This window comes from Thunnus maccoyii, chromosome 7 (assembly GCF_910596095.1).
Source record: "Thunnus maccoyii chromosome 7, fThuMac1.1, whole genome shotgun sequence".
Taxonomy (NCBI): domain Eukaryota; kingdom Metazoa; phylum Chordata; class Actinopteri; order Scombriformes; family Scombridae; genus Thunnus; species Thunnus maccoyii.
In genome coordinates, this window is record NC_056539.1 from 14,915,546 (window position 1) to 14,942,110 (window position 26,565).

General features: G+C 39.8%; 2 protein-coding genes and 1 long non-coding RNA gene across 6 annotated transcripts; 1 reads left to right on the plus strand and 2 right to left on the minus strand.

Annotated features, from left to right (window-relative positions):
• Positions 1–280: 280 nt before the first annotated feature.
• On the plus strand, positions 281–24,427 carry tpm4a (tropomyosin 4a). Of its 4 annotated transcripts, none has more exons than XM_042415731.1 (9): positions 281–630; positions 3,291–3,416; positions 18,910–19,043; positions 19,208–19,325; positions 19,505–19,575; positions 19,691–19,766; positions 20,969–21,031; positions 21,246–21,315; positions 22,121–22,744. In XM_042415731.1, exons 1-9 carry the CDS (start codon positions 517–519, stop codon positions 22,201–22,203), a joined length of 855 nt encoding a protein of 284 aa, XP_042271665.1. In that variant the 5' UTR covers positions 281–516; the 3' UTR covers positions 22,204–22,744. The 4 variants fall into 4 exon arrangements, with proteins under 4 accessions (XP_042271665.1, XP_042271664.1, XP_042271667.1 ...); XM_042415730.1 differs by lacking the exon at positions 22,121–22,744 and adding an exon at positions 23,072–24,427 and having other exon boundaries at positions 282–630; XM_042415733.1 differs by lacking the exons at positions 281–630; positions 3,291–3,416 and adding an exon at positions 10,047–10,637.
• Positions 16,249–18,981, minus strand: LOC121899953. The gene is made up of 3 exons (XR_006096838.1): positions 18,893–18,981; positions 16,847–16,938; positions 16,249–16,570 (listed from the first exon to the last, which is right to left on the minus strand). It is a non-coding gene; the product is annotated as an uncharacterized LOC121899953 (long non-coding RNA).
• LOC121899952 (40S ribosomal protein S27-like) lies at positions 24,264–26,011 on the minus strand. Its single transcript, XM_042415735.1, has 4 exons — positions 25,855–26,011; positions 25,293–25,401; positions 25,060–25,170; positions 24,264–24,821 (listed from the first exon to the last, which is right to left on the minus strand). The coding sequence occupies exons 1-4, from the start codon at positions 25,858–25,860 to the stop codon at positions 24,793–24,795; spliced, it is 255 nt and encodes an 84-aa protein (XP_042271669.1). The 5' UTR covers positions 25,861–26,011; the 3' UTR covers positions 24,264–24,792.
• Between the last annotated feature and the right edge of the window lie 554 nt (positions 26,012–26,565).

The following is a 26,565-nucleotide window of genomic DNA, read 5'->3' on the forward strand; positions in this document are numbered from 1 at the left end:
AGATCAGCCACGGTTGAGCAGTGAGTGAGTGGAGCAGAGCAGCCAGATCATTCCTTAGAAAGACCTTGGATGAGTGGTTTGATAGGGTGGAGTGTGTGTGTGTGTGTGCGAGTGATAGTCAGGGAGTCAGGATGGAGTGGACACAGAGTGGTGAGTGGAGGGATGGATGGAGGGACTGAGGGAGAGGATGGAGAGAAAGAGGGAGGGAGGGTGAGAACATGGGAGGAGGAGGAGGTGATCAGGGACTGGAGGCAGGTTCTGTTGCACTTTAAATCGCTACCCATATAGGGCTCAACTCTCCATCTCTGTTCACAGCTCTTTCTGTCTCCTTCCCTCTTTCTCCCCTTTTCTCTCCCTCTCTCTCTTTCTCCATTTCTCTGCAGCTTTGTTGGACTCAGCCTCCCTCCACTGCTGCACGCAGGACAGAATCTCCTACATCTCAACACAACAGGAGACTTCGGCTTTTGAAGCTGCGTTTTATCATCTCAGAGAGGGAAATCCAACTGATCCGCCACCATGGAGGCCATCAAGAAGAAGATGCAGATGCTGAAACTGGACAAGGAGAACGCCATCGACCGGGCAGAGCAGGCTGAGACAGACAAGAAGGCGGCAGAGGACAAATGCAAGCAGGTGGGAAAACAACAGGACAAGGGGAGAAGAAAAAGAGAAAACAGGAAAGGATGGATGGATTAGAAGTGATGTCAGTGACAGTACAGTACATGTCCAAAATAAGATATAACTTAAAAGTGTTTCTAAGTGCTACTTAGAAATTATAGATTAAAAAAAACAAACAGCAAAGGAACAATTCGGTACCTCTTCGCTCATTGATCAGTTAGAAATGTAATTATAAAATAAATATTTTTTCTTGTAGAAGAAATATCCAGACTGAGTATAAGACAAGCTCTTGGTTTTTCTTAAAGGCTTTTCTCTTTATCCACTTCTTAAGCTAATCACAACATTGATACCATACCAGACATACCTTCAAGAAAAACCATCTGCAAACACTTTTCACATTTATTTATACAACATTCCTCACTGCTAATTTACTGGTTTACTTTGCTGTATCGTGGTTAAGAAATATTCCAAGGGGGTTTTGTTTTTATCTTGGCATGACTTTGAATCAACAAAGTTCGTGACAGTATGTGAAACAGAAACAGCCACCGCTCCTTACAAGGACAGGCAACACTCTCGGGGTAAACTCTCAAAACTAGGAGAAGTTGCTCTTTGGTTTGAAAATAAACAGTATGAAACGCTATTTCAATTTCAGATCTAGAGAGCAAATAAAGAAATCCCCATCCTATTGCAAAAATTGGGAAAATCCAAGCATCCTTTATGTAACACACCAACTTCTATACACTATGGTTAATTGCAACACCAAACTAAACTAGACTTTTCCATGGGAACAAGCCATCTGACACCAAAATAGTGTAGAGGAGTATCTGAGTCACCACACTACAAGAACAGGAGCTGAATGTAAGAACAGTGGGTCGGTATTAATGCTGTTGACAGTGAGGCTCAATGAGAGCTTTAAGAGAAATCATCACACACCCCCTGAAGGTGGTGTTGACCTGTTCAGTTGATCAGACCACCCAGGATCAGGCTTTGGTATTAGGGGAGAAAAAAAAATTGTTTACATCCCTTCCTCCAGTCTAAAGAACGTTAATGGAGCATCTGGCATAAAACCCATTTGACAGGTGTATCCAACACAGAGGAGACAACACGCACGCACACTCGTGACAAGAATGCAAATGGATACATGTAGACACACAAATTGGGATATCAAACACACACACACATTGGGCATCTGTGTGTTCTCACTGATAACAGCTGTATTTTTAGAAACAGGAGAGGATGACAGTGTGGAATTCAGCTGGATTATCAGACATACTTCATGGGCTCAGAAGGGAACACTGATTAAGGGGAACACTTAACCCGAAGTGTGTGTGTGTGTGTGTGTGTGTGTGTGTGTGTGTGTGTGTGTGTGTGTGTGTGAGAGAGAGAGAGAGAGAGAGAGAGAGGATTAGGCTCTGCATACCAGGGTTCATGTCATGAGAAACCGATACCAGACTAAACCATTATCATTCAAATGTTCCCAAACATCATAAACGTAATTAAACTTACAAATCAGCTGCCACTGCTTTATCACCAGTTTGAATTTAAACACCTTGTCTTCAACAATGTCCCTGCGGACTGAATCATTATTTAATTGCACACGGCAAACACATGAAAAACAAAGAAATTCAAATGGATTCGATCCATCATTTCGTTCATATCACCGGCTTCTTCTCCTGTAATGTTCTGTTTGGGATCCTGGAGACTGTGGGCCCACTTAACAACTCAAAAGATAATATTTGGCATTGTTGTATTACCTTGACACTTCATGACTTGTCCTAATTTTATGAGAATTATTTTTTTATTCCAAACTGATGACATGTTTCAAATGTGTAAAATGACACATTACCTTGGTTTGGGGTTTCAGCTGTAAAATATGTTTAAATACAATCGATGTTCATATGATTTATATCTATGATTGGTGTTGACAGTACTTCTTATGTAGCACTACACCTCCCAAATACCAAATAATTTGTATTTCTGTCACTGGAGTTTTATACAGTTTGTTTGTAAGATCTCTAACAGGAAGTTAGACCTGTCTGAGGTGTAAGTGACCCCAAAAATAAGGTCACCATAGGATAAGATACTGTTCATTTCTTTGTGAATGACTTTTTGGCGAATGAAAGCAACATATATTTGTGAATGTAATGCCCACATAACATATAAAACATGAAATATTTGTTGTAATAATAAGTCACCTTGAGCTTAGTTTGTGACCAAACGAAGGGTTACTACTTCAATACTTTCTACATATTCAGTTTTAGTAAGGCAAGAAGAAAAGAAAAACATTTAAAGAATAAAAAATGTTGGTTATTTAGCACACATACAGCTGTGGATTAGTAGTAAAGCCACATTCAACAAAAACAAGGTTTAACAGATTAAATATTGAAACTTTTGAGGGTAAACAAATCCAGAGTTCAGTATATTTACCCTTTATTTATTTGAGTGAAGTTAATCTAATCATATGAAGTGTTTTCAACAAACAAAATGGTCGTAGTGGAGTGGAATAGATTTCTTGTCCAGTGGAGAAAAGCAGTAACAAGAATCAAAGTGCACAGGCACAACTGAAAATTGGGGGAAAACCACAAAAAAGAAAAGAATAAAAAAAAGAATTTGGGTTAAAAGACACTGACCAGAGAGCGTGTAGCGCATTGGACTAACAGTGTTTTCTTTTGTAGCTGGAGGACGAGCTGTTAGACCTCCAGAAAAAGATGAAGCAGACGGAGGACGAACTGGATAAATTCTCTGAGGGCCTGAAAGACGCTCAGGAGAAACTGGAACTGTCTGAGAAGAAAGCTGCAGATGTGAGTGGAGAGTCACAAACACATATTAGAAACACACACACAGTCAGGGGGTCGAAATAAATTGAGTTTCAATTCACTTGACTGAAGATATGAAATGAAACCACCATTCATATACAGCAATAACTGAGCAACTCTGTTTTTGAATATTGGACTCTTATGAGAAGAGATTTCTGCTTCCTAAAAGTTGATTACTTGCTTATTCCAATCCTGACACATCGATCAACACACACTCACATGACCATGGCACTGTTGAAAACTAGAGCCAATTATTCCACAGCTGGACTGTTTTTAAGCCAGCACCAGCTGTGGGTTTACTTTGATCCACTGTGAACAGTTTGGAGCACTTAAGAGACCATCACATTCCTGTGCAGCCACTCCTGAAAGATGAGCACATGGATAAACTGTAACCCCCAACACACGCACTCACTTAGGTCCTGCAAACCAGATCAGCACAGGTTAACAGACAAACACTACCATCATCATGCATGTTTACTACAATAATTCTTTGAGAAACTGCTCTGTCTTCATTCTTTCTGCCCGTCTTACAGGGTTTTACTGTTCAGTTCTGACTTGAATGCAAGTCAGCTCTGAGGGAATGTAAACCTTATATAAACATAGAATATACTGACTGTCATATAATTTTCTTGTGTAAGCAATTTTAGGATGACAAAAATGCAAATGGATAGTTTCACTGTCATACTGTCGGCCTATGCCAGTGATTCCCAACCGTGCTTGTACCCAAGGGAGTATTTCTGCAGTTGGCAGGGCGTACGTTGAAAGTTCATCTAACTAACTCGACTAAATTCAACTAAATAAACTAAAAAAATATACATTTTGATTTGATTAAAAATATTGTATCCCCATATTTGTGTGATGGAGGAAAATAAACAGCATAAGATTAGGAAATGTACAGTAATAAGCAAGTTTCCCATCAACCTGAGTCACTTGTCACCACATGTTGCAATTGACAGTGTAAAAAATAGTTAGCAAGAGATTAGAAGGGAGCAGGAAGTTTAAACAGTTTGCTAAAAGTGATAGATAAATGACTGAAATAGGTAGTTAAGGTAATGGACAATTGAAACAGTTAACAACAAAAAATAATGGATAAACAGTTGAAAAATTTTGCTAAATATAATGTATAATTAGTTACAAGTAATGCGGTTGAAATTGTTAGCTAAAAGTAATGGATAAACAGTTGAAATAGATTAAAAGTAATGAATAAACAGTCAAAATAGTTAGCTAAATATAATGTAGGCTATAGTTAGCTAAACGTAACTGTTAATGCAGTTGAAGTAGCTAAAAGTAACATAAACAGTTCAAATATGTAGATAAAAATAATGAATAAACAGTTGAAATAGCCAAAATTAATGGATAAATGGTTGCTAGCTCCAGCCTCTCCAAGTAGTAATAGTACAAACCTGACCAAAGCAACCTAAACACTGACAATTCAATGTATGAAGAATTGTAACAACATCCATTTTATCTAATTAATAGTATTCAATACAATCCAGTTTATAATGCATTCATAAGAACATATTTTGGTGATGTTTGGGTACTTTAGCTCGTCTGTTGGGGCTGTGTGGGTACGTCAGACAGAGAAGACTGGGACCACTGACCGCTGTATGTGACACACTTTCCATCTTATATAGGGAGCCTATGAATCAATTATGCAATCATCTTATAATAGAGTGCCTTTGTCCTCTAAGCCAAACCCAAACTCATTCTCATGTATGTGAGACATTTTTGTATACACAGCAATCATAATCAGTAATCATATTTTAGATAGTTGACAACACCGCAAACCACACTGCTGTATATCTGTCAGTGGTGGTTCCTCCAGTATTTGAGTGCATGTGTGCAGAAGTGTGTGTGATTACTTATGAATGTGTGTGTGTGTGTGTGTGTGTGTGTGTGTGTGTGTGTGTGTGCATGTGTGTGTGTGTGAGTGAGTGAGAGAGAGAGAGAGAGAGAGAGAGAGAGAGAGAGAGAGAGAGAGAGAGAGAGAGAGAGAGAGAGAGAGAGAGAGAGAGAGAGAGAGAGAGAGAGCACAGAGATAGAAGTCCTTATTAGTGAATCAATCATATCTAAGATAAGGATAAATTCATACCAGTTTATCAGTGAAATCCCACTTCACTAACAACACATAAGAATCCAGTAAGTCATTCCAATAAGATTACCAAACAAACTGTGCAGAGAAAAGTTTCATGGAAAAAAAATCTCCCAGCTGCCACCAAGATGTGGTATTGTTTGAGTCTTGTGGAGGATATCCCAGGGAAATGCAGTGTTGTACTACACACAAAGAAAAGGGAAGTGTCTGACATACAGACACTGAGACTGAGGCTGAGGCATGCTGGATTATCCTCACACAGTGATTAAATAAACTCTGAGAATAGTTCTGAGAAGCAACACATGTAAAGTGGGTCAAGTGGCCCCTGGAAAAAGTGCTTGTTGAAGTTGTGGTTTAAGTCTGAGTAGGTTTAGCTGGATGTACTATAGTATGTGGAAAGAGAAATGAAGCATCTCAAATTTTATTTTAAAAAAAGCAGTGGTAGAAGAAGTATTCAGATCCTGTACTGAAGTAAAAGTACCAATACAGCAATGTAAAAAAAAAAAAGTCCTGCATGAAAAAGTATTTAAGGTATTGCAGTAAAAGTAGTGGTTTGGTCCCTCTGACTGATATGTTATTATATATGACATCATTAGATTATTAATACTGAAGCATCAGTGTTAGAGCAGCATGTTGCTGTTGTAGCTGCTGGAGGTGGAGCTAGTTTACTCCAGTGGTTCCCAACCTAGGGGTTGGGCCCCTCTAAATGGTCACCAGATAAATCTGAGGGTTTGTGAGATGATTAATGTGAGAGGAAAGAAAAAAAAACAAAGTTCTGATACACAAATCTGTTTTCAGTTTTTGGATGTTTTCTCTAATCTTTGATTTTTGGTGAAATATTGGATCATTTGAACATTTATTGAAATGAAACCATGTGAGTAGTTTAGAGGGAAAAATCATTATTTGGTGGAGCTGTTAACAACTCAGACATCTGAAATGTGACCCCAACTACACACTGCTTTTTGTAAGACGTCAAAAGCCAAAAATGTTGGAAACCACTGGTGTCATCTTGAACAATATGTTGTATTTTAAAAGCTTGTTATATTATCCATCGTGTCAAATCTTGAACTGAAAAGTAACTAAAGCTGTCAAATAAATGTAGTGGAGTAGAAAGTACAATATTTCCCTCTGAAATGTAGTGGAGTGGAAATATAAAGTAGCATCAAATGGAAATACTAAAGTAAAGTACAAGTACCTCAAAATTGTTAAGTACAGTACTTGAGTAAATTAGTAACCTCCACCACTGGAAAGAAGGATGTTTACTGTAATGTATTTACTGTGACAGTGACTCCAAAATCTCCACTCACTAAAGCTACTCTACTCCACTTCTATGAATTCCCTTTCCACATGTCACTTATTAGAGGCAGCAGTCAAGTCATTACACATCTGAATTCACACAGCGAGCACGACCAGATTGGAAACCTGGAGGGGGCTGGGAAAACAGAACAGTGAGCCAAAGACCCCAACAAGCAAGCAGTTGTGATTCCACGGAGAGTTGTCCTAGCATGATTGACTAGTACTGCAGATATTTAGGTCATCACAGTTCACTGCCAGTAATCAGACAAAGAGTCTGTCTTTGAGAGTTTTATACTATCATATAATATTTGCACACAGGCTGCAGAAGAGGAAAGGTGAGAGTGGAAGAGTGTAGCACCATGTAAGACTTAGTGCAGATATTGACGACACTGCTCTCAGAGGCAACAATTACTTTTTTAGGGGAAACTGTGGTGTGATGGCTGGCCGGGCAGAGAAAACAGAGAGCAGGCGGGGGCTCTGGTATGTCAGGAATGCAGCTAAGGCAAACAGAAAGCCCAACACTCCTGTCTCTAATAAAATCAATGCTTCCAGCTTTTCCGGTGCAAGGGGCAAATCAGACAGAGAGACCCAATCAACAAGACTGATTGTTGAGAGATTTTCTTCTTCACACTCGACAGCAGGACTGAATTTGTGTTGAACCTGAGCTGGACTGAGCTGAGCTGAGATCTGCCAACATTGTTTGCTCAAAGGCCGATCATGTGAATGGGAAACTGAGAGAGTAAACACAGGCAGGGCTATGAGCGAAACATGAAAGATGGAGTATAAATTTGATTTACGCCCACACAGCGAATATCATCTATTGGTAGGCAGGTGATAAATGACGTGTGTTTGATTCTTTCCCGCCCCAGGACAAACACAGAGTTCCTCAAAAACAGAAAAATTCATGAAGAATATTTCACATATAAATGTTCACCATAAAACTGATTTCCTTAAAGGTAAGTGGTCTGTCAATAGCAGGATGATATACATTATGTAAATCATGAAGATAAGTTTGGCTGTAACTAAGTGTAACTAACTATGTGGTTGGTTCACTGCAGGCAAAGGTATAATGTTTCATTCATTCACTGGTCAAATACAAAACACCAGAAATACCACTGACGTACCACTGCTTACAAACAGTGACCGAGAAAACAGGTTTCGCTAAAATTCACATTCTTACAACCTTTGAAATATCAACATAAGCCAAATTACACTGACTGTGAAAATGTTGTTTTAAAAGCATTACTTTTTCTTCAAACTATTTAGATTAGACAATGCAGGCAAGGATTTAATAAACACTGTCACACTGTGCAGTTTGTGGAACTGGCATCCTCTTCAGCTCTGCGTTTTCTACAAAACCACTCAGTTTTATTTTAAATTATAGTCAAGATCACAAAGTTCCAAACAGAACATGATAGTTTAAAGTATGTGTGAACTAGCAGACTAAAGCAACTGTGCAACCATAAACTTGAGTTGTAATATTTCTCTGAATGTAATCATTGTATGATATGATACATCACATCATCATATGATAATATGGCTCTACTGATACTGTTAAAGCCAATACCAATGTCATCAGCAATATGCTGGCTGAGCTTCTTTTATTAAACAGACGCACACAACATGAACAAACATTTATTTGATAAGGATCTCTTAAATTTGGTTATTAAAGGCTTGTGGCCCAAATATGAGGGACATTTGACAGCTTAAAAAACAAACTTGGATGGACAAACTACATTGAACTTTTGCATTTCTTGTTGCTTATAGGCCGACGTATATATTGATTCTGATGTGTCTGTAAGAAGCTAATACTGACTGATAAATCGGTCAAGCTCTATATGATTTATTATATTAGCATATCAGTGGTTTCCAAACTTTTTGGCTTATGACCCTTTATAGCTAAGCAATGCCTGAGCCCGACCCCTCGTCACTAGTTGTCACCTCTATGAGCTTTGAGCAGCTTATACAAAAAGTGATGTTTCATTCTGCGATTATTTTACAGTTTAGAGTCATGAAGAGGTTAAAATCTTTAGCATTTTAAAAAAGAAAAAAAGAAAGGATTTGATAAAAATGTTGTCTTATAGCAAAACATGACCCCTCAGATTTATCTTGCGTCCCCCTAGGGGGGGTCCAGACCTCCAGGTTTGGAACCACTGATACATTCTTTATGACATGTTGGAAAAAGCAGGCACATATATTAAGTTATGAAGTTAGCATATTAAGTTGTCATGCTGGGTGGAGACTTAAAAATGTTTTTCTTCGTGTTACTTCAGTTGGATGTAGAATGATGTATGTGCAGAGTTTGACACTAGAAAGCTGTTTTCACATTCACCTGCTGAAAGTGGAAAGTTTCTCTGCGCTTATTGAAAAAGAAAAAGTGAAGAGGTGGGCCTACGAGCCTGATTTGTGATTTGTTTCCGAACTAAACCCGTCAAAAATGACTAGATGCATGCTTCTTTCTGCGCGGTGAGACGGTTGGTGGGTGTAGTTCAGTAGAAAGAAAATAGTTCCTACATGAAACTGCCCTCAACAAGGTCTGTGGATTATCTTGAGTAACGGGGTCATGAATTCTGAAAAAGACACGTTGCTGTTGAGTTTTTCCAAATGTAATTTTTTCGGCGCTTTCAGCACCACAAGCCAAGTGCCATCCACTTCCATTATATTCGAGAAAAGGCAGACATCTCTACCGCCGTTATATCTCCAAAACTCGGCAACTCACACCTGAATGATCTAGATGGATAAATAGCATTACAGGTAAGAGGAAAAATATGTATTTTTGATTTTGGGTTGAACTATCCCTTTAAACTTTTGAAATGAAAAATATTTGCATATTCATAGATCCTGGGATTTTTAATGAGGAGTAGATGTAGTTTTAAGGATTTTAATGAGATAATTTAACTTTTTATGGGAAAAAACACATCAGACACAAATAATTATTCAAAGTAGAGTTTTTTCATACATCTTAAAACATGTCTGGAGAGGATCTTTAAACTTTAAACTGAGCTCAAATCAAGGTTGAAGTTTGTGTGGCGTCTAAACTTATGGACACCAACTGAAAAGCCATCCTGACGCTTTTCTTTTCCTCTTGAAAGTCTCCAAGCAATGATCACATCAGTCACAGGGATCAGCTTTTTTTTTTTTTACACGAACACACACACACACACACACACACACACACACACACGAACACGCACAAACGCCCCGCCCTCTCTGACCTCATCGTCCCAATCATCTCTCTCCTCCTCCGGCCTCCACAGTCTGGCGCTCTCGGCTCTTCTCACCGCGCAGCTTTTTTCAATCCTGCTCCTCTAACTCCAAGTGTCCGGACACAAACTGCCACATTCCTGAGGACAACTTTCAGTACTGCTCATGAACTTTTCATTCCTACCGACCAGAGGAAACATTTGGAGAACACCTGGACACTCTTACTTCCTGGTTATATAACTTTTGTTGCACTTGAACGTCTCCTTTACATTCCTTAAGACTTTGGCTCGTGACGGACATCCGTTTTTTTTCCTCATTCAAATCAACGATTTAAGTCGTTTTTCGCGTTTTAACATTATCCTAAACAGACCAAATAAGCAGGAGGGGTAGTATCCTGCGTTTTTTTTTTGCACAACCCAGAAATAGTCTTAACTGTGTTTTTTCTACTTGTAGTCTTAAATTAAGTAACATAACAGTCAACAATGGCAGGTATGAACTCTCTGGATGCTGTGAAGAGGAAGATTCAGTGTTTGCAGCAGCAGGCCGACGACGCAGAGGACCGGGCTCAGGTCCTACAGAGAGAGCTGGACAGTGAACGGGAGCTCCGAGAGAAAGTGAGACAATCAAATCCTCTTTTTTTTTTTTGAGGGTCTTTTCTCTCTTTCACAATCCTCCTCTCTTACCGCTGCGCTCAGATATCATGTGTCAAACAATTAACTGCTTCTTATTCACCTCTCTGGCTCTGGAAAGTAATTAGTTCTTGCCATTGATTCATTCGCGGGCGTGATTGTGCCACAATGCAAGGCGTTGGTCTGTAATGAAAAAAAGTTTGGATTCCTGCAGGTCTGTGCTGCGCATGCTCAGTGATGTCTGACTTCCAGGCCTCTGTAAAACTACTGTGAATAATGTGGACCACGTAGACAGCATTGAATCTGTTTTTTTTAAATCAATTAGACCCCCCAAATTGCTTTCTATTACTACAAATCATGGCCAGTACTTCATTTAATTAGGTGTTAATCAGCTTTGAGAGCTGCCTATATTAAAATTAATGGGATAATGTTGTGAACCTCAAGTGGAAATTCACTTTTCACTCTCCTAGTGGCTTGCTCAGTGGCACTTCAGCAGGGTGAATGTGAGCAGATGCCTCCACAGATGGCAGGAAAATAAAGTATATAAGCTAAAAGTGTGTCCTCTCTGTTACTGAGGGTTCAAAAGGAATACATTGAAAAATCATTTTCAACACTTTCATGTGTTTACCTTTCAACATACAGTATCGGCAGCGGTTGCACACCCTACTCTGTAATTAGCGCAAGTCATTGTTGAAGTTCCACAAATGTGTGTGGTTTCGAAAACCAGACGCACGCATGTGTCGCAAGTGACTCATCCGCTCTTCAACCAGCTCTGTCACCTGCCTGCCTCTTGACTCACATCAAGCCACATCAAGGTTTTATAGCTGCGCACAGAAAAGGTAGAATAGTGCAGAAAAGTGCTTAGCACCACAGTTGGGTAACAGTCTTGACTTGTTTCACATGCTGCTTTTTATGGTGTACGGTGCCATATCCTTTGCATAGGAGCTGGTTAATGACAGGACAAGCAGGGAGATTCAAGGAGAGTGGGAGGGGAAGGTGTGGCTGTAAAGATATGGGAGCTGAGATGATGAAAGGAGCAGGCCTGCTGTAGGACTTACCCCTTTGTTACAGGCTGCCTATTAGATAACAGAGCACCTTTTTGATTTGACAATTGGGCGTTTGCTGTTTTTGAGGGTAATCATGCTGATATAAACTCGTATACTGACATTAGTGACATTAGTAACCATTTTAACAGAATTGCAGTGTTTGAATCATCAGTTGACCACTGTGACTTCATTATTAAGTAGAGGGATGGTGTGATTGTGTCTGTACTTCTTCTCTCCTCTAATAAACTTCAAATGCCTGTCTTTTTTTTGTTTTCTTTTCAGTGAAGTTCAGTTAAGTTCAAGAGCGTTGAAGCAGGTAGAGATAATAGAGGAATGAAGTGGTGCAAGATTTCAAAAATAGCTGCACGGTTGTTGAGAAAGTGCTCTGGCTGAGCATATTGTTCATATCTTTTCCTCTTTTGGGATAAGAGGCACACCTCTTATTAATTTCTGATGTTAAATTAGGCCACTATGTCACATGTATGAAATGTAAGGGGTGGGCGTGAGAGCACTAACTGTACAAGAGCCACGAGTTGTGACACATACAGAGACTTTGTTGTCAAAAATTATTTTGATATGGAGTTTTATAAGACAAGATAAGAGTATAAACCAAAATTATATTACTTTTTAAAGGATATCATGCACCTTCAGAGTTTGGCTGCCAAATTTGGCTCTTTCAGACTGCACCTTTTGTATTTTAGACATACTGAATAACAAACTTCAGAGTGGCTATGTTACATTTTCTTCCATTTCACCCCTGTCACCCTTAATGAATACAAGCAGTTTCAGCTGTCACACATCTTAATCCATGTGCTTTCAAAGTCAAATAGAGCAGTGCGTTTGTGTGGCGGAGTGGTGTGGTCCCATATGTGAATAATTGGGGCAACCTGGAGTTATTCCTTGGCACAAAAACTCTTTCATCGGAGCACGGGGAGATCAAAACAGGACCCGTGCTGAGTGTGTTAAGGTAATGAATCATCGTTTGAAAATGCGGAGGCAAAAGAAAAAACAGTTCGGCCACATCTTACGTTAAAAATGAAAAGTAATTGCTTCATGTTATGCCTAGTGTGGTTTTGACGCCTCCGGAGACGTTACTCAAGCGCTTAATAATGCTTTAAGGCTTTGTTACATTACAGAGACATGACACAGTCTTGACACGCTTATTTAACCTGCTTAGATGTGTTTTATGTACAGCTATCATTCTTAATGAGCTGTTCAGTTTTCACGGTAGTTATGCTCGTTGGCGTTTGAAGGGTCCATTGAGGTCTGAATCATTTGCACTTCATTTATGTCCCTGAGAGGTCTGTGAGAGCAGCACGGATGAATCTGATTGGCTGCTGGTTATAATATGGAGGCAACCACTTGTGGTTCTGTGATGACTATTTATTGAAATAAAAACAGTCACCAGTGATCAATAACGGTAATAAAATCCATAAAATACACAAAATTGAAAGCATGTGTTTCCTTTTTTTGAAAGCTGAACATGTTTAGTACAGTCTTGCTGTCTTGACAAAACATAACAGTAGTCATGGTGATCATTTTACCACATTGCATGCAGGGATAAAGTATGTGGTCTACTGATCTATATCTAAAACCACATTAAAAGGGGAAGTGGGACTCAAACCTCCAGTGAGGTATGACCATTGGAAAGCAAACCCACCCAACCCCCCACTAACCGCCACCACCCCGCCCGCCGCCCCTCCCAGGATGTCATCTGCCGACTCTGCTCCAGAACTTCCTGTGCTTCTACTCCCAACACTTCCTGTCCCCACGCTCCAGTCCTGATCAACAGGAAGATTACTGTGTGCGCTGGACTGAGAGTTTCTACATTATTTACTATTATAGTTTACAGTCACTGGTGTACAGCTTCATCTAAAACATTTTAAACATCCACATCAGTTCATTTAAAGTAGTTTTAGTATTAGCTAATCTTATGAGAGTGCTCCACCGATTGAACACTGCAGTCCTATAACATTGTCACACTCATGATGATTAGTTTCAAACTTGTAGTCTTCAGTCCCAGCCCACACTACCTCAAGTGATGTCACTTATGGTGATTTATCTGATTTTGTGTCGCTCCCTCCAGAGCCACAAACGCCTTTTTTAAACAACTCTTTCACAAATGCTAAATCACAACTAACCTCAGCTCATCAGTTTGTCAAAATGAACTAGAGGTGTCATCTGTTTGCTGCTTTTTCTGCTGGGCCTCTAGCAGTCTTCAGCAGATTCTGTGGAAAGAATTGCTTCCTGGTTTAACTATTTTCTTTGGACTTTCTCCCTGGGAATAGCTCAGCTTTCCAAATATAACACATGTTGATGCATATCGGCAGTCACTACTGGCATCCTGGGGAACACTCCCATGTTAGTGGCTTGTGGCTTTGCTAATTATTCAGGCCAAGGTTGTGGGATTTAGTTCAAGCAAGGAGTAGAATATATTTGTACAGTCAGTGCTAGCATTAAGTCATGAAGTCGCATTTAGAGAGTGGAAATTATAGTTTTATGTTGCCCTTATATGTTTTATGTTGCACTTATATAACATCTATGAGTGTTAGGGTTTAAAAATCCAAGTCAGTCTGCTTCTTCTTTATTGATGCATGTTTCCCCTAAAAGAAGCACATAAACATTTTTATCGCTAGGATGTTTACTTGACCTGCGGGTAGTTAAATCACCTTCCCTCTATTTGTTGAGAGACCACACAGTTTAAGACCTTTGCTGTTTTCCAAAAATGTCAGGAAGGTTTATGTAAATTCCATCAGAAACTGAAAACAAAATAGGACATCTGTCTGAATCCTGTGAAGTTTCCAGAAAAGTTTCAGGTTGAACAGTTAGTAGGTATAGTTTGGGAAACAAACCATCTCTAGATATGTATGAAATCTAGAAAGCACACTGTAGAAAAAAGCGTGACAAATTACTAAAGAGCGCTCATTGTGACGCCTGCCTGGAAGTTTAACAACCTTCTTTTACATATCATACCTCCGTGACAGGCTGACTTATCCTGTATGCTGCCATCTTTGCATGCCAGATCTTTATGAGAAAAGATTACACCCTCGCACACATGCATATTCGCATTGAGAGTAGCGAGCAGCAGTGTCAGGAATAAGTTCCCCTGGACCCCGACTGCAATGTGCAGCTCATTAGCCCACTGCCCTGGAATCACTTAGTAATTAGATCACTCTTTCACTTGTCCTTGATCCTGTCTCTAATACATGTAATACACTTAGGTATTTTTTTAAGTCAGTCCCAGCAGAACTGTGCTGTATCTTCAAGTCAGGCTGCAGACTGTTTACTAAGTGAGACAAATGGACATTAAATGCCTTAAAGGCACTAACCTTAGAAAGCACTGTTATATATTAAGCTATGTTGATAGCAGAGTAGCTATATGTCATGCAGTATCGTTTACATATATATAGTATATATGTGTGTATTTTTGTTCATAGGGACTTTTTCTGGTATAAACACTGATCTTGTCGGGACCATTAGTCCTCATGGGTCCTAATGAGGCAAAACATCATTTCTGGGGTCCTGGTTAAGGTGAGGGGTAAGGTGTGAATTGAGGTTAGGGTTTGGGTTAGGCTGTCCACAATGAATGGAAGTCAATGCAATGTCCTAACAAGGATGGCTGTGCAAACTCTGTGTGTGTGTGTGTGTGTGTGTGTGTGTGTGTGTGTGTGTGTGTGTGTGCGCGCCACAATCTTCCTGATACTTAGCCACAAACATTCTCCATAGTTTGTTTTACCATATAAGGCGGCGTGCTTCCCTGGCAGCCGGAGAATGCAAAGTGGGTGCTGAGGAAGGGGTACGTTCACATAGAGACGGAGAATACCAGCTTTGAAAGAAAGAACAAGCGGAAATGGAAGGATGTAGGGCAGCTCACTTCCTGTCACTTTTTTTTTTTTTTTGTCAAGATCCTCATTTGAAAACTTATCACAAAACATATCTATTCTTGTAGTGAAGGTTTGTCATTCCACTTAGTAGTTCTTGTGCAGACACCTTCATGATTTCTGTGCAGCTTGTTTTGGTATCCTGGTTTGTAGCTGAACCAACATTTGTCAAATGATTTTCTAGTTTATTCAACAGTAACTTAAGGATTTACAGGAAAAGCTCAGCTCTTCTGTGGACATGGCTCAGTGAATAAATGAGTGTAGTTTTTTTTTTTTTTAACTTGACACAAGGCCGTCACTGTCTACAAGGGGATTCCCCCATCTCTGGTTGAAGAAATCTAACGACAGATAGACATCAGGTCTCACACATTTGATTTTGAGTGTAGACACACCACCACCACAACAGTACTAGCTAAGACTTTGGTTTTTGTGTTTGTGTGTTGCTTGACAACAAACATTTAACTAGGCAGGAAACTAGCCAGTTGGTAGCTGGTAATTAAGTATGTGTGTGTGTGTTTGAGACAGAATGAAAGTGTCTGTTTGCATGCTTGCAGTCTGTTTGTTTGAGTGTGTGTGTGTGTGTGTATGTGTCTGGAAGTGCATTACAGCGTCTGATGTACCAGTGTAGCTGACCTAAAGCTCATGAATAGCATGTTTTGTTTGTGCACAGACGGCATTCTCCACAGCACATTGCTTCACTCAGGATGCAGGAAGTAAAAATATCTGTTATTTCAGGCTCCACTTTAATTCTGTTCAACATTTCTCAGCAGCCAGATGCAGTGTCGACAGCTGTAGACCTGCGTTAAGGACGCTGCTGATGTGATTTCAAGATGTTGGGCCGATTTATGACTTTTCATTCATTCCGTGATGGGTTAGGTTTTCCTCGATCAAGTGCCGGCTGTTAAAACACACGTCAACGCTAGTTCGACAGACGTTTCCTGTCTCATATCAACGGCCTCCCCTGGCAGCAATGGGTGCAGTAGGGCAGGACCTGGGAGAGGATGAAAAAGAAACAAGGGAGAGAGAGAGAGAAAAGAGAAGAGAGACTGACTGGCTCCGACCAAGTCAGCAGCAGTTTAAGATGACATGGAGAAAATCTTAAAAATTAAAAATGAGGCTTGTGTCTTCTGCCAACAGGCAGGAAACCATGCTTTCATTTCCTGACATATTGAGTCTATGACAGAATGGAATGGGAGTCTATTTATTCTCAACACAAACAGACTTAATAACCGTTTTCCACTGAGCTCCCTTCTCTCTGCTGCGTTACCTTTCGTCCTCACTGCCACTCCTTCCTCTTTTCTCTCTCTTAGCAGCTGTATCTTGCCAAATGCGTAGCAGAATGACTCGCCTACCTGTAAACTGAATGACAGACATTTTAGCTACTGCTCTGACTGGCAAACTGACTTCTGAACTGAATGACTAGCTAATGAGTCACTGACCTACTAACTGCTGCCCTGCAACTGTGCACAGAATAATGTCTTGTTTGTCTAGGAAATTCTCAGCTGCTCTGTTTTTGGGGGTAAATTTGAGTTTTCAATGAACAGTTCAAAAGTGCAGTTATATTAAGCTTTCTGATTGTAAGCTTACATTTTAACACCGCATAGTCTCTTTTGTGTTCACTTTTGTATTGAGACAGAGTCAAATCATGGAGGCTTGTGCTGGTTTCTGGTTTGAATGAGGCTCACTAGGTGGCGGCTGGACAAACTCCCAGGCCAACAGGGAGGAAATGCCTGTATACTTGTCTGTTAGCTTTCTTTTTCCTCTCTCTGCCTTTGTTTACCAAGGACAGATGAGAAGAAGCCCATTTGTCCTCCCTGCTCGGCTCAGTTGTGCATTCACAGTCACCGGAAATTGACTTTTCATAAACGTTTCATTCAAATCTAAAGTCCTGCGATCTTCAGATATTAAGAAGGATTACATTTTCCAGCCGCACTCAGCAGTGAGTAGTTGTGCGGATATATTACAGGTAGGCTCTGCTTCTGTAGATGATCCTCCGAGGACCTCCAGCTGTCTCCGTTTCACTTACTATTCATCAGCTAAGCTCACTTATTGATTTGTGAAACATGAGCAGCCCCAGAGAGCACAAAAGAATAAGATTACAGTATCTCAGGGTGCAGATGGAACTGAATGTGTTTTAGTTCACTTTCAGTGAGACAACTTAATGTGGATTCAGTCTCACTGTGGCTAAGAATTAGCATGAACTGTACAGAACAAAGACAGTACTGAGTGATTAGGCATATCTCCCTGTAGTGACGGCACCAGGTGACTGTACTAAAAGGTATATATCAAGATGTTAAGAGGAGGCATCGCACTGAATGTTTGTGTAGTTGCCTCTCACCCCAACATGTATCCTCCTGTATCCAGCAAGTGAAACATTGAAAATATTACTATATTACCTTAACTTGTTTGCAATATACAGAAATAAGACTTCTCTCCTGTATAAACACAAAACAACATGGAAAAGTAATACAATCTGTAAGGAGAAAAGTTTAATAGAGCTGCAACTAATGATTATTTTCATTATCGATTAATTTGTTGATTATTGTCTCAATTAATTGATTAGTAGTTTGGTCCGTGAAATGTCAGAAAATGGTGAAAAATGTTGATCACTGTTTCCCAAAGCCCAAGATGATTTCTTCAAATGAAATGTCTTGTTTTGTCCCGACTAACAGTCCACAACACAAAGATGTTTAGTTTATTATTATTATTAAGGACTAAAGAAACCACATATTCACATTTGAGAAGCTTGAACCAGAGAATTTGGACTTTTTTTAAAAAAAAGCAGTAGTGGTTCGGTTTTAAAAATGCTGGAAACTGGAAACTGATGTTGAACCTCTTGATAGTAGTGGTGGTCCTGGAAATGGAGACTGTGCATTCAGGACGTGATTCTTTGATAAACTTTGATTCTTGTCTAATTTTTCCTCTCATTGCATTTAAGAAAAGCTCATTAAGCCATACAAAATAACTATATATATATGTGTGTGTGTGTGTGTGTGTGTGTGTGTATACATATGTGTGTGTGTATATATGGCATGTATTTTAATGATTGGCACAGTGTTGATTTTTACTCTCTTAAGTTGAAGTTAAGATTGTGCTGGGCAGACATTTAAAATAAAGCTTCGGGTCATTGTTCTTTTTCTGTCTGACCGTCCCTATTTCTGTTCAAGCCGTGGATTTTTTTCCATCCCTCCGCTGCCCTTTTTGTGCCTTTTCCCTCTCTTCCTGTTTTACTAAGAGGAACAGGGGGAAGGGGAGACCAGCTTGGATGATTTAAAGTTGAATGAATGAATGACTAAACTTCTCTCTCCCCCACCTTATTTCTCCTCTCAGGCGGAGGGTGATGTAGCAGCTCTGAACCGTAGGATCCAGCTGGTGGAGGAGGAGTTGGACCGAGCCCAGGAGAGGCTGGCCACAGCACTGCAGAAACTGGAGGAGGCCGAGAAGGCAGCAGATGAGAGCGAGCGGTTAGTTTGTTTCACATTTAACAAGTATTGACATTCATATTCTTTTAGATAGCAGCACGGGAATTTAATACATGTGCAATTATACTTATGATTTCCTGTGCGCGAGACCTTTACGTAATTCATTGCAAAATCATTTGAAAGCTTATTTGTATGTAATCAATCAGAGGGATGAAGGTGATAGAGAACCGAGCGATGAAGGACGAGGAGAAGATGGAGATTCAGGAGATGCAGCTGAAGGAGGCCAAACACATCGCAGAGGAGGCCGACCGTAAATACGAGGAGGTGAGACTTTGGACAACTGGAGCTAGTGAAGTGGACTGATATTCTTTAATTGGGACACACTTCACCACTCAGGAATTTTTAGTCTTTAACCTGATCTACTCTGTCTCTCTGATTTGTGTTGAATTGAATTAAAGTCCAAAAATTCCCCCCCTAAAAATTCCCTGCGTTTCCTCTTCCAGGTGGCTCGCAAGCTGGTGATCCTGGAGGGAGAGCTGGAGAGAGCTGAGGAGAGGGCCGAGCTCTCAGAATGGTAAATGCACAAAAGCATAAACATGACCACACATGCACACGCGGGCCCTCGCCTGTCGCCCTCACCTGTCGCCCTCGCGTCAAACCTAAGCATATGTCTGAATGTCTCTCCACAGTAAAGCCAGTGACCTGGAGGAGGAGCTGAAAAATGTGACCAACAACCTGAAGTCCTTAGAAGCCCAGTCTGAGAAGGTGAGAGTCAAGTGGCAAATGCATGGCACTAGAGCCACAGCCCAAATACATGTCATGTTTCATGTTTTTTTTTAGCTTTTCACACACAAAATATAGCTGTTTTTATTCAGTGATGTTCAAAATAAAAGTTACGTAAGCTAAATGTTTTAAACCAATCACAAATAATGTGGAAAGACCACTTGCTAGGATGCATTCATGGACTGTGACAACATATTTTCCTGCCAAAGGCAAATAAATCTAATCAAGAAGCATCAGTGGTAAAATGTAATTTTCTAATCATATTGGCTAATAGTATGACGATTCTGTCTGACTGTTTATGAAGTCGCTTTCCGTTCTCTTTCACAAACGCACACTTAAATATATACCACAGTACGTACCAGGGGCCAGACCTGGTCTCCTCTTCTTTGTATCCTGTTATTTGGGCTGCTCTAATGGCTCAGTGGACAGTAATTTAAGTGAGCTGTTGTTGGGGAGGGATACCACATCACCAGAGTATTCTATCACATTACCTCCATCATAATTGTGTATCATTAGACCCTACTTACAACCCAGCCATTAAATTTACCCTCAGGTTGTTTAGATGAAAACCTGTCAAGAGTTCAAGACCTAAACTCCTTCGATACGTAGTTGTGACAACAAACAAAAAACCTGACATCATCTCCAAACACAGTTAGACAAATATGAAATCCACCACATGACAAATTAGCCACAGACGATGTTTTTTTTTTTTTTGTTGTTGTTTTTTTTTAATCCATGTAGGTTAATGACTGCACAACAGCAGCTAGTAGAGACCTGCAGCACATTCTTGCTGTTGGCTACGTTCATCCCCAGGCACAGACAGGCAGTATGACAGCATGCCAGGCTTACCACATGACTGCTCTCCTATAGCAATACATGCTTTTGCTTTGTTCAGTCAGGCCTGCCATAGTTGGCATCGCAGCACATCCTGTTCCCGGGCCACGCCAACACCTGGCCTCTTTTTTTTTTTTTTTTTTTTCCTTTTTGCCACTGCCTCCCTTCTTAAACATCACTCCTGAAGAGTGGAGTGGTGACAGAGCTGTTGGAGCAATTAAAATCATTGGATATTAAGCTGATGTGTGTTCATGCGTTGCACTTAGGAGCTGAACGCAGCTTGTTTGAGCTCATATTTGTATTCCTGAAACTGATTATGTAATGTAATTTCTCTGTCTGTCTGTCTGCAGTACTCAGAAAAAGAAGACAAGTATGAGGAGGAGATCAAAGTCCTGACTGACAAACTGAAGGAGGTAAGATGATGATTTCAGAAAAAAAGATTTTTCTCTCTGATGACTTTGATATATTTAAACATACTGTATGTTTTTCAGACTTAAATCAGCAATGTCACATAAATGAGGGCACTTAAATGATACAGAGAAACTTTTGAAAGCCACATGTTACATGTTAAATTCACTACGTTATCACTTGTTTCTTACCTTTTTTGACATACTTTATTTCTGTCAGGCTGAAACCCGTGCAGAGTTTGCAGAAAGGACAGTGGCCAAACTGGAAAAGTCCATTGATGACCTGGAAGGTATGAGATCAGTGCCGCTCACATTCTTAAACACAACGACAAGACAAATATTGAATCAGTCAGCAGCATGACTGGATTTTAGACACATAGTGTGTAACTTTAAATGGAAAAAAAACAGTCATCTGGATCTAAGTATGTCTTTAGTTTCAGTAATTAGGAGACCAGTTTGTTGATGAACCACAAGCCAATAGTTAAGTGTACTTCTCTGTAGGTCAGGGGCTTACTCTAATCCCAATCGAGCCAACATCTCAATGCACACATGCACAATTACATAGTTCAGTTTGACATAGATCCCAGAAGGAGTGTCCTATTTCAGCAAAACTGGAAATATTTTCTGTGGAAAAGGGAAAGGGTTTCCTGCCAAATGTATGGAAACTCCTTACCTAAGACAAGCTAATAAAAGACCCTTGTTTCTGAAGGACAACTATTCCATGTCAGCTGCAAAGAGGACAGAATGTGCTCTGATGTTTTTAGGTCAGCATTATTTAGTTGCTGAACCACAGGCATCTGCGTTTATAGAGTTATTGGAGCGGTTTTACGAGACATTCAGAACAGGCTTAAACACTCAGAGCTCACCCAGCAAAAAGAGTTGCAAGCATAATTAGATACGCATCATTCTTTCTTCCAAGCATTTCTGCATCTTTTAAAAAAGGCTGACCTATTTTCTTCTTTTTTTGTCTTCTCCTTCCTCCCTCTGCTCTTTGCCTCCATTTGTCTCTCGTTTTCGTCCTGCTTTTATGGCTTGCTTGTGTCGCCGCTGTCCCTGACACCTGCCTGTACTTCCTGTCGACCCTCTGACCTCCAGATGAATTGTATGCTCAGAAGCTGAAGTACAAGGCCATTAGTGAGGAGCTGGACCATGCCCTCAATGACATGACATCTCTGTAGATGCTCTGGCATTTTTCTGCTCTTTCTCTCTGCCTCTCACTTCTGTGCATCTTTATCTTGCTCAGACTGCTCACATTCTCTCTGTGGATCACATGTGCCTTCTGTCCATCTTACTGTGCAAAAAAAATAATTAAAAATATTTTTCTTTCCTACTTAAGCAGCTTCTGTCTCTCTGTTCTTGGATTTTCATACTAGTATATACCTCGGTGTGAAATAGAACAGCAAAACATTTGATGCACAACCTCGACTATATTGTGTACAGTGCCTTGCACTGTTACCAGGCAACCAATAGTTTGTTCTTATGCAATTGGTTGTTACTGTGCATAGTCCGTCTAATTATCAGCAAGACATATTATACAAGGTGAGATTTTCTTGTTACTTAGTTTTGTTGTGAATTAATACTGTTTGCTCTCCCATTTGACCCGTTTAAAACCCTCTTTTGGTTTTAAATCTAACTTTTTTTTCTTGTGGTGGTTTCTGATACTATTCATTAAGTACGTTCTGATATCAACACTTTTTTTTTGTCATCTAATACAACAAATGACCCCACACTGTGCAAAAGTTCTCCAAGTAGAAATCTATACTGTATTCTACTAACAGTCTCCTGGCAGAGAACAAAAGTCAGCAGTTTATGCATGAAATACACTGCAGTGTGGTTGAATTTTTTTTGCATGTGGCACAACTTAATCAAAACAGTCATGCAAAACATCTGTCCAGTACAGGAGTTTGCTGTGCAGTTTTGGAAGGGATGCTGTTTGACAGATCTATAAATGAGAATGAAATAGCATGACATGACAGTTGTGTTAGCTGTATTGTCTGCAGATGGTCGAGGGTTGACCGTGTCATTTTTCTTCTTCCTTTTTTCCAGAGAAACTATCACATGCCAAAGAGGAGAATCTGGGCATGCATCAAGTCCTGGACCAGACCCTGCAGGAGTTGAACAGCTTATAAACACACACAGAGGAAGTTGGAGAGGATGAGATCGTCATGTAACATTCCATTAATGTTCGACTCCATTCCACATTTCGAGCTGTAAAATCTCTGTTCCCTGCGTAAAGGGGGATTAACTTAATGCTTGTCCCTTGATGTTTTTTTTTTTTCTAAGGCACAACTTTGTTTTTTCTTTTTTTTTTTTTTTCTTTTTTTTTTGTGTATGATGGGAGACTCCCCGTCGCTTCTTTTGTATCTCCAGCTGTGATTGCAGAAATTCTCTCCTGGAATGATTTTGACCACTTTAAATAGAAACAACTGGCAGTTAATATGCCCAAAGAAACCTCAGATCCGGTCACTCAACCACTTAAACTGGCTCAATTTGACATTTTATGTGCACATACATTAAGCCTGTCCAATTATTTTAATGCATAGGCTACAGATGGCATTGGGTTTAACTGCAGTCTACATAAGCATGGCTCTGAAGTGCCACCCAGTGGGTAAATGAAGTTAGTGAACAGTGAGTTTTCTGTTCCTGTCTCAGCAGTATCCTCTTAAATCCACGTTTGTGTTTAAACAGCGTGATGGTCAAATGGACAGGTGACCTTATGGAAAGGTTTCAGTGATAACTACGCAAGTCACTCTAGGCTTCTTTACAGTTAATTAGGAAGTAACACCTCCTCTGCAAATCCCTGATGATCATGAACACCTACATGTGGAAGGCGCGCAGAAAAATACAGTGCGATGTCAAGTTTTTTCTGCTCCCTTCCTGGTGCGGGAATCTGTAGAATCTGAGCACTGTGCATATCTTAACTGGTCTACCTTTCTTTTAGTCTGACCTGTCTATTTACACCATCAGCATCATTGCCAACAATACGCCATAATGTAGCCAATATTTACTAGATTTACAATATATGGTATTGCATGAGCGAGCTAAACCCCAAACCACTGGAAGCTCTGTCAAGTTTTATCAACCATGGATACTTATTGTATATAGTAGAATAATGTTAGGTATGTGGAAAGTTGTATTGCTTTTGATTTTTTTTTTTTTTTCTTTTTTTGTTTCATTTACACCACTTCTTTATGCCAGGGGAACTCTCAAGACCAAAGAACACTCATAACACAGACAATAAATTCTTAAAATGTTTTATTTTTGTTTGTGATGGTCGTCATGGTTTCATCTCATGCCAGGGCCATGATAAAGCGCCTCACATTTGATTGAGACCATTCTGAAATATTTCATTCACCAACCCCCACCCCCCTCTATGTCAACCTAATAAATGTTTTACAGAAATTGTGACTGTTTTGAGTTTTTGTGCACTCTACAACTGTCAAAACTACTCTACATCAAATGTCTCCTCATATCAATTTGATACATGTACAATTCATTCTAAGCATAGTGGACTTAAGATGCATGGTGTATGATTTTCATTTATCTTTTACTTCACATAGCTTCATTCCTGCTCTGCCCTATTTAACCTCAATGGAGGAGTGACATTGCATAATTTCACTCCACATTATCCAGATGTACGTAGAGGTGATTTCTTTTCTAAAACTATGCTTTGGAGGGTACAATCAACATCAAGGACAGTGAGGCTCACACTCATTTATCCGAGATCCATGCTGCTGCCGGTCATGGGTGTTTTTGAACATTTCTGCTCAGGAATATTTCTTTCTGAAGGCACATCCTAGATGGACAAAAATCAAACATTTCAGCATCACTTTGCAGGCAAAACCCCTGAGCAGGACTTAGAACTGAAACCTTCTGCCTTTTGGGCAAAATGGCATCTGATCATGTAGGGTCAAAACTCCAGCAACACTTGTAGTAAAAAGAAAAACTTGGATCATGTCCATCATCCATTTATTTTTAGCTGAGAGAATAAACAATAAGCCATATTTAAGATACCAGTTTGTGACATTTCTCACCTGCAGTTAGTCTGCATTTCCCCCCTTGTGGCTGGCAGAGGACTAAAGAGCAGCCAGTACAAGGCACCACTGTCTGGGCATGGCTGAAGATGGTGGTGATCCTGTAGCAGCCTGGAGAATTAAAAGATGAATGAGAATATACCACTTTTAACACATATTTAATGCAAGAGAAATTATGCAAAATCAGTGATGTAAAGGAGATGTGTGGTGCAGTAGGGGTCCACACTACCTACCCATGCATTTAACATCCATGAAGTAGGAGTTGGGGCTCTGCACCAGCCTCTTCTTCTTGTGTCTTCCCTTCTCATCAGCAAAGCAGGGGTGCATCAGGTCCTTAGCCAGCTGAAATGAAGAGCACACATTTGTTCAACATTTATCATAATATTTAAAATTTGTTTATATTGTATTTCATTCACTTAGTCATTTAAAACAACACAACCATTATGACTTGTTAAATGTTTTGGTTATAGGCTAACACCCCCTACAGTCTGACGGATGAACTGCTAGTTAGAGCACAGACATGTCCAGGCAAGTCCAGTCATCATTCATAACAACTGCATATAAGCATACTGTAGAAAAACAGAAAATAATATACTAGGATATTAAGGTAAATTCACGTTATATTCCCGTTTAACAGCTGATTAATAACCCCTTCTCATTATGTTTTCATATCATGTTTTTCAATTCATAACAGAAAGACTCAATTCATAAGAGCAGACTCAATATCTGATTTAACAATTTCTAACATTTTTAAACTGTTGCACCAGAAAAGATGAATAAGAAGATTTCGCTTACCGACATTTTGCTCAAACCACTCAAGTTTTTCCGTCCAAGGCAAAAAACAACGTGGTAAGTAAGTTAAGTAAGTAAGTGGGTAAGTCAGAAGAAACTGCGACGTCAACCCTGAAGTGCTTCTCAAGAGAATCACCTGCAGTCTGATGAGCGTTTACACTTCTGTACCGGGACAGCTTGAGCGGGCGGGGTCTGCGGCCTTTGGGGGAGGCACAACCGATGATACTGAACGGCTGAACGTTGACTTCATAATTACGTTACTTTAATAATTACGTGTATAAACAGTACAAAGCAAAAGTAAAAAATTATGTATAGAAATGAGCAAGTTTCGACCATAGTCTGTGTGGTCAGTCAGTATGTGCTCCGGACATAAAACTATTTCTTTCTGTTATATATGAACAAATTATTGGTTCCTGATCTAAAGATGTGTGCACATTATTCTGCAGCTCTGGGTTTGGTGAGGCTTTTTTAATGAACAATCATTAAGAAAAACTCTATGTGAGAATTATGTTGTATATAATTTGTCTAAAAAGCAAAGATCTATAGAAAATGAGTTCCATGTTGTTTTCTACTGTCCTTTTTATTGGGAACTGTACATGCTTTGTTTAGTAAGATAAAAATAGATATTGATTTTGTAAATATTGATGATGCACAAAGACTGAGTTGGCTGTTCACATATGAAACATATAAATTAGCAGTTACTTGGAGAAAGTT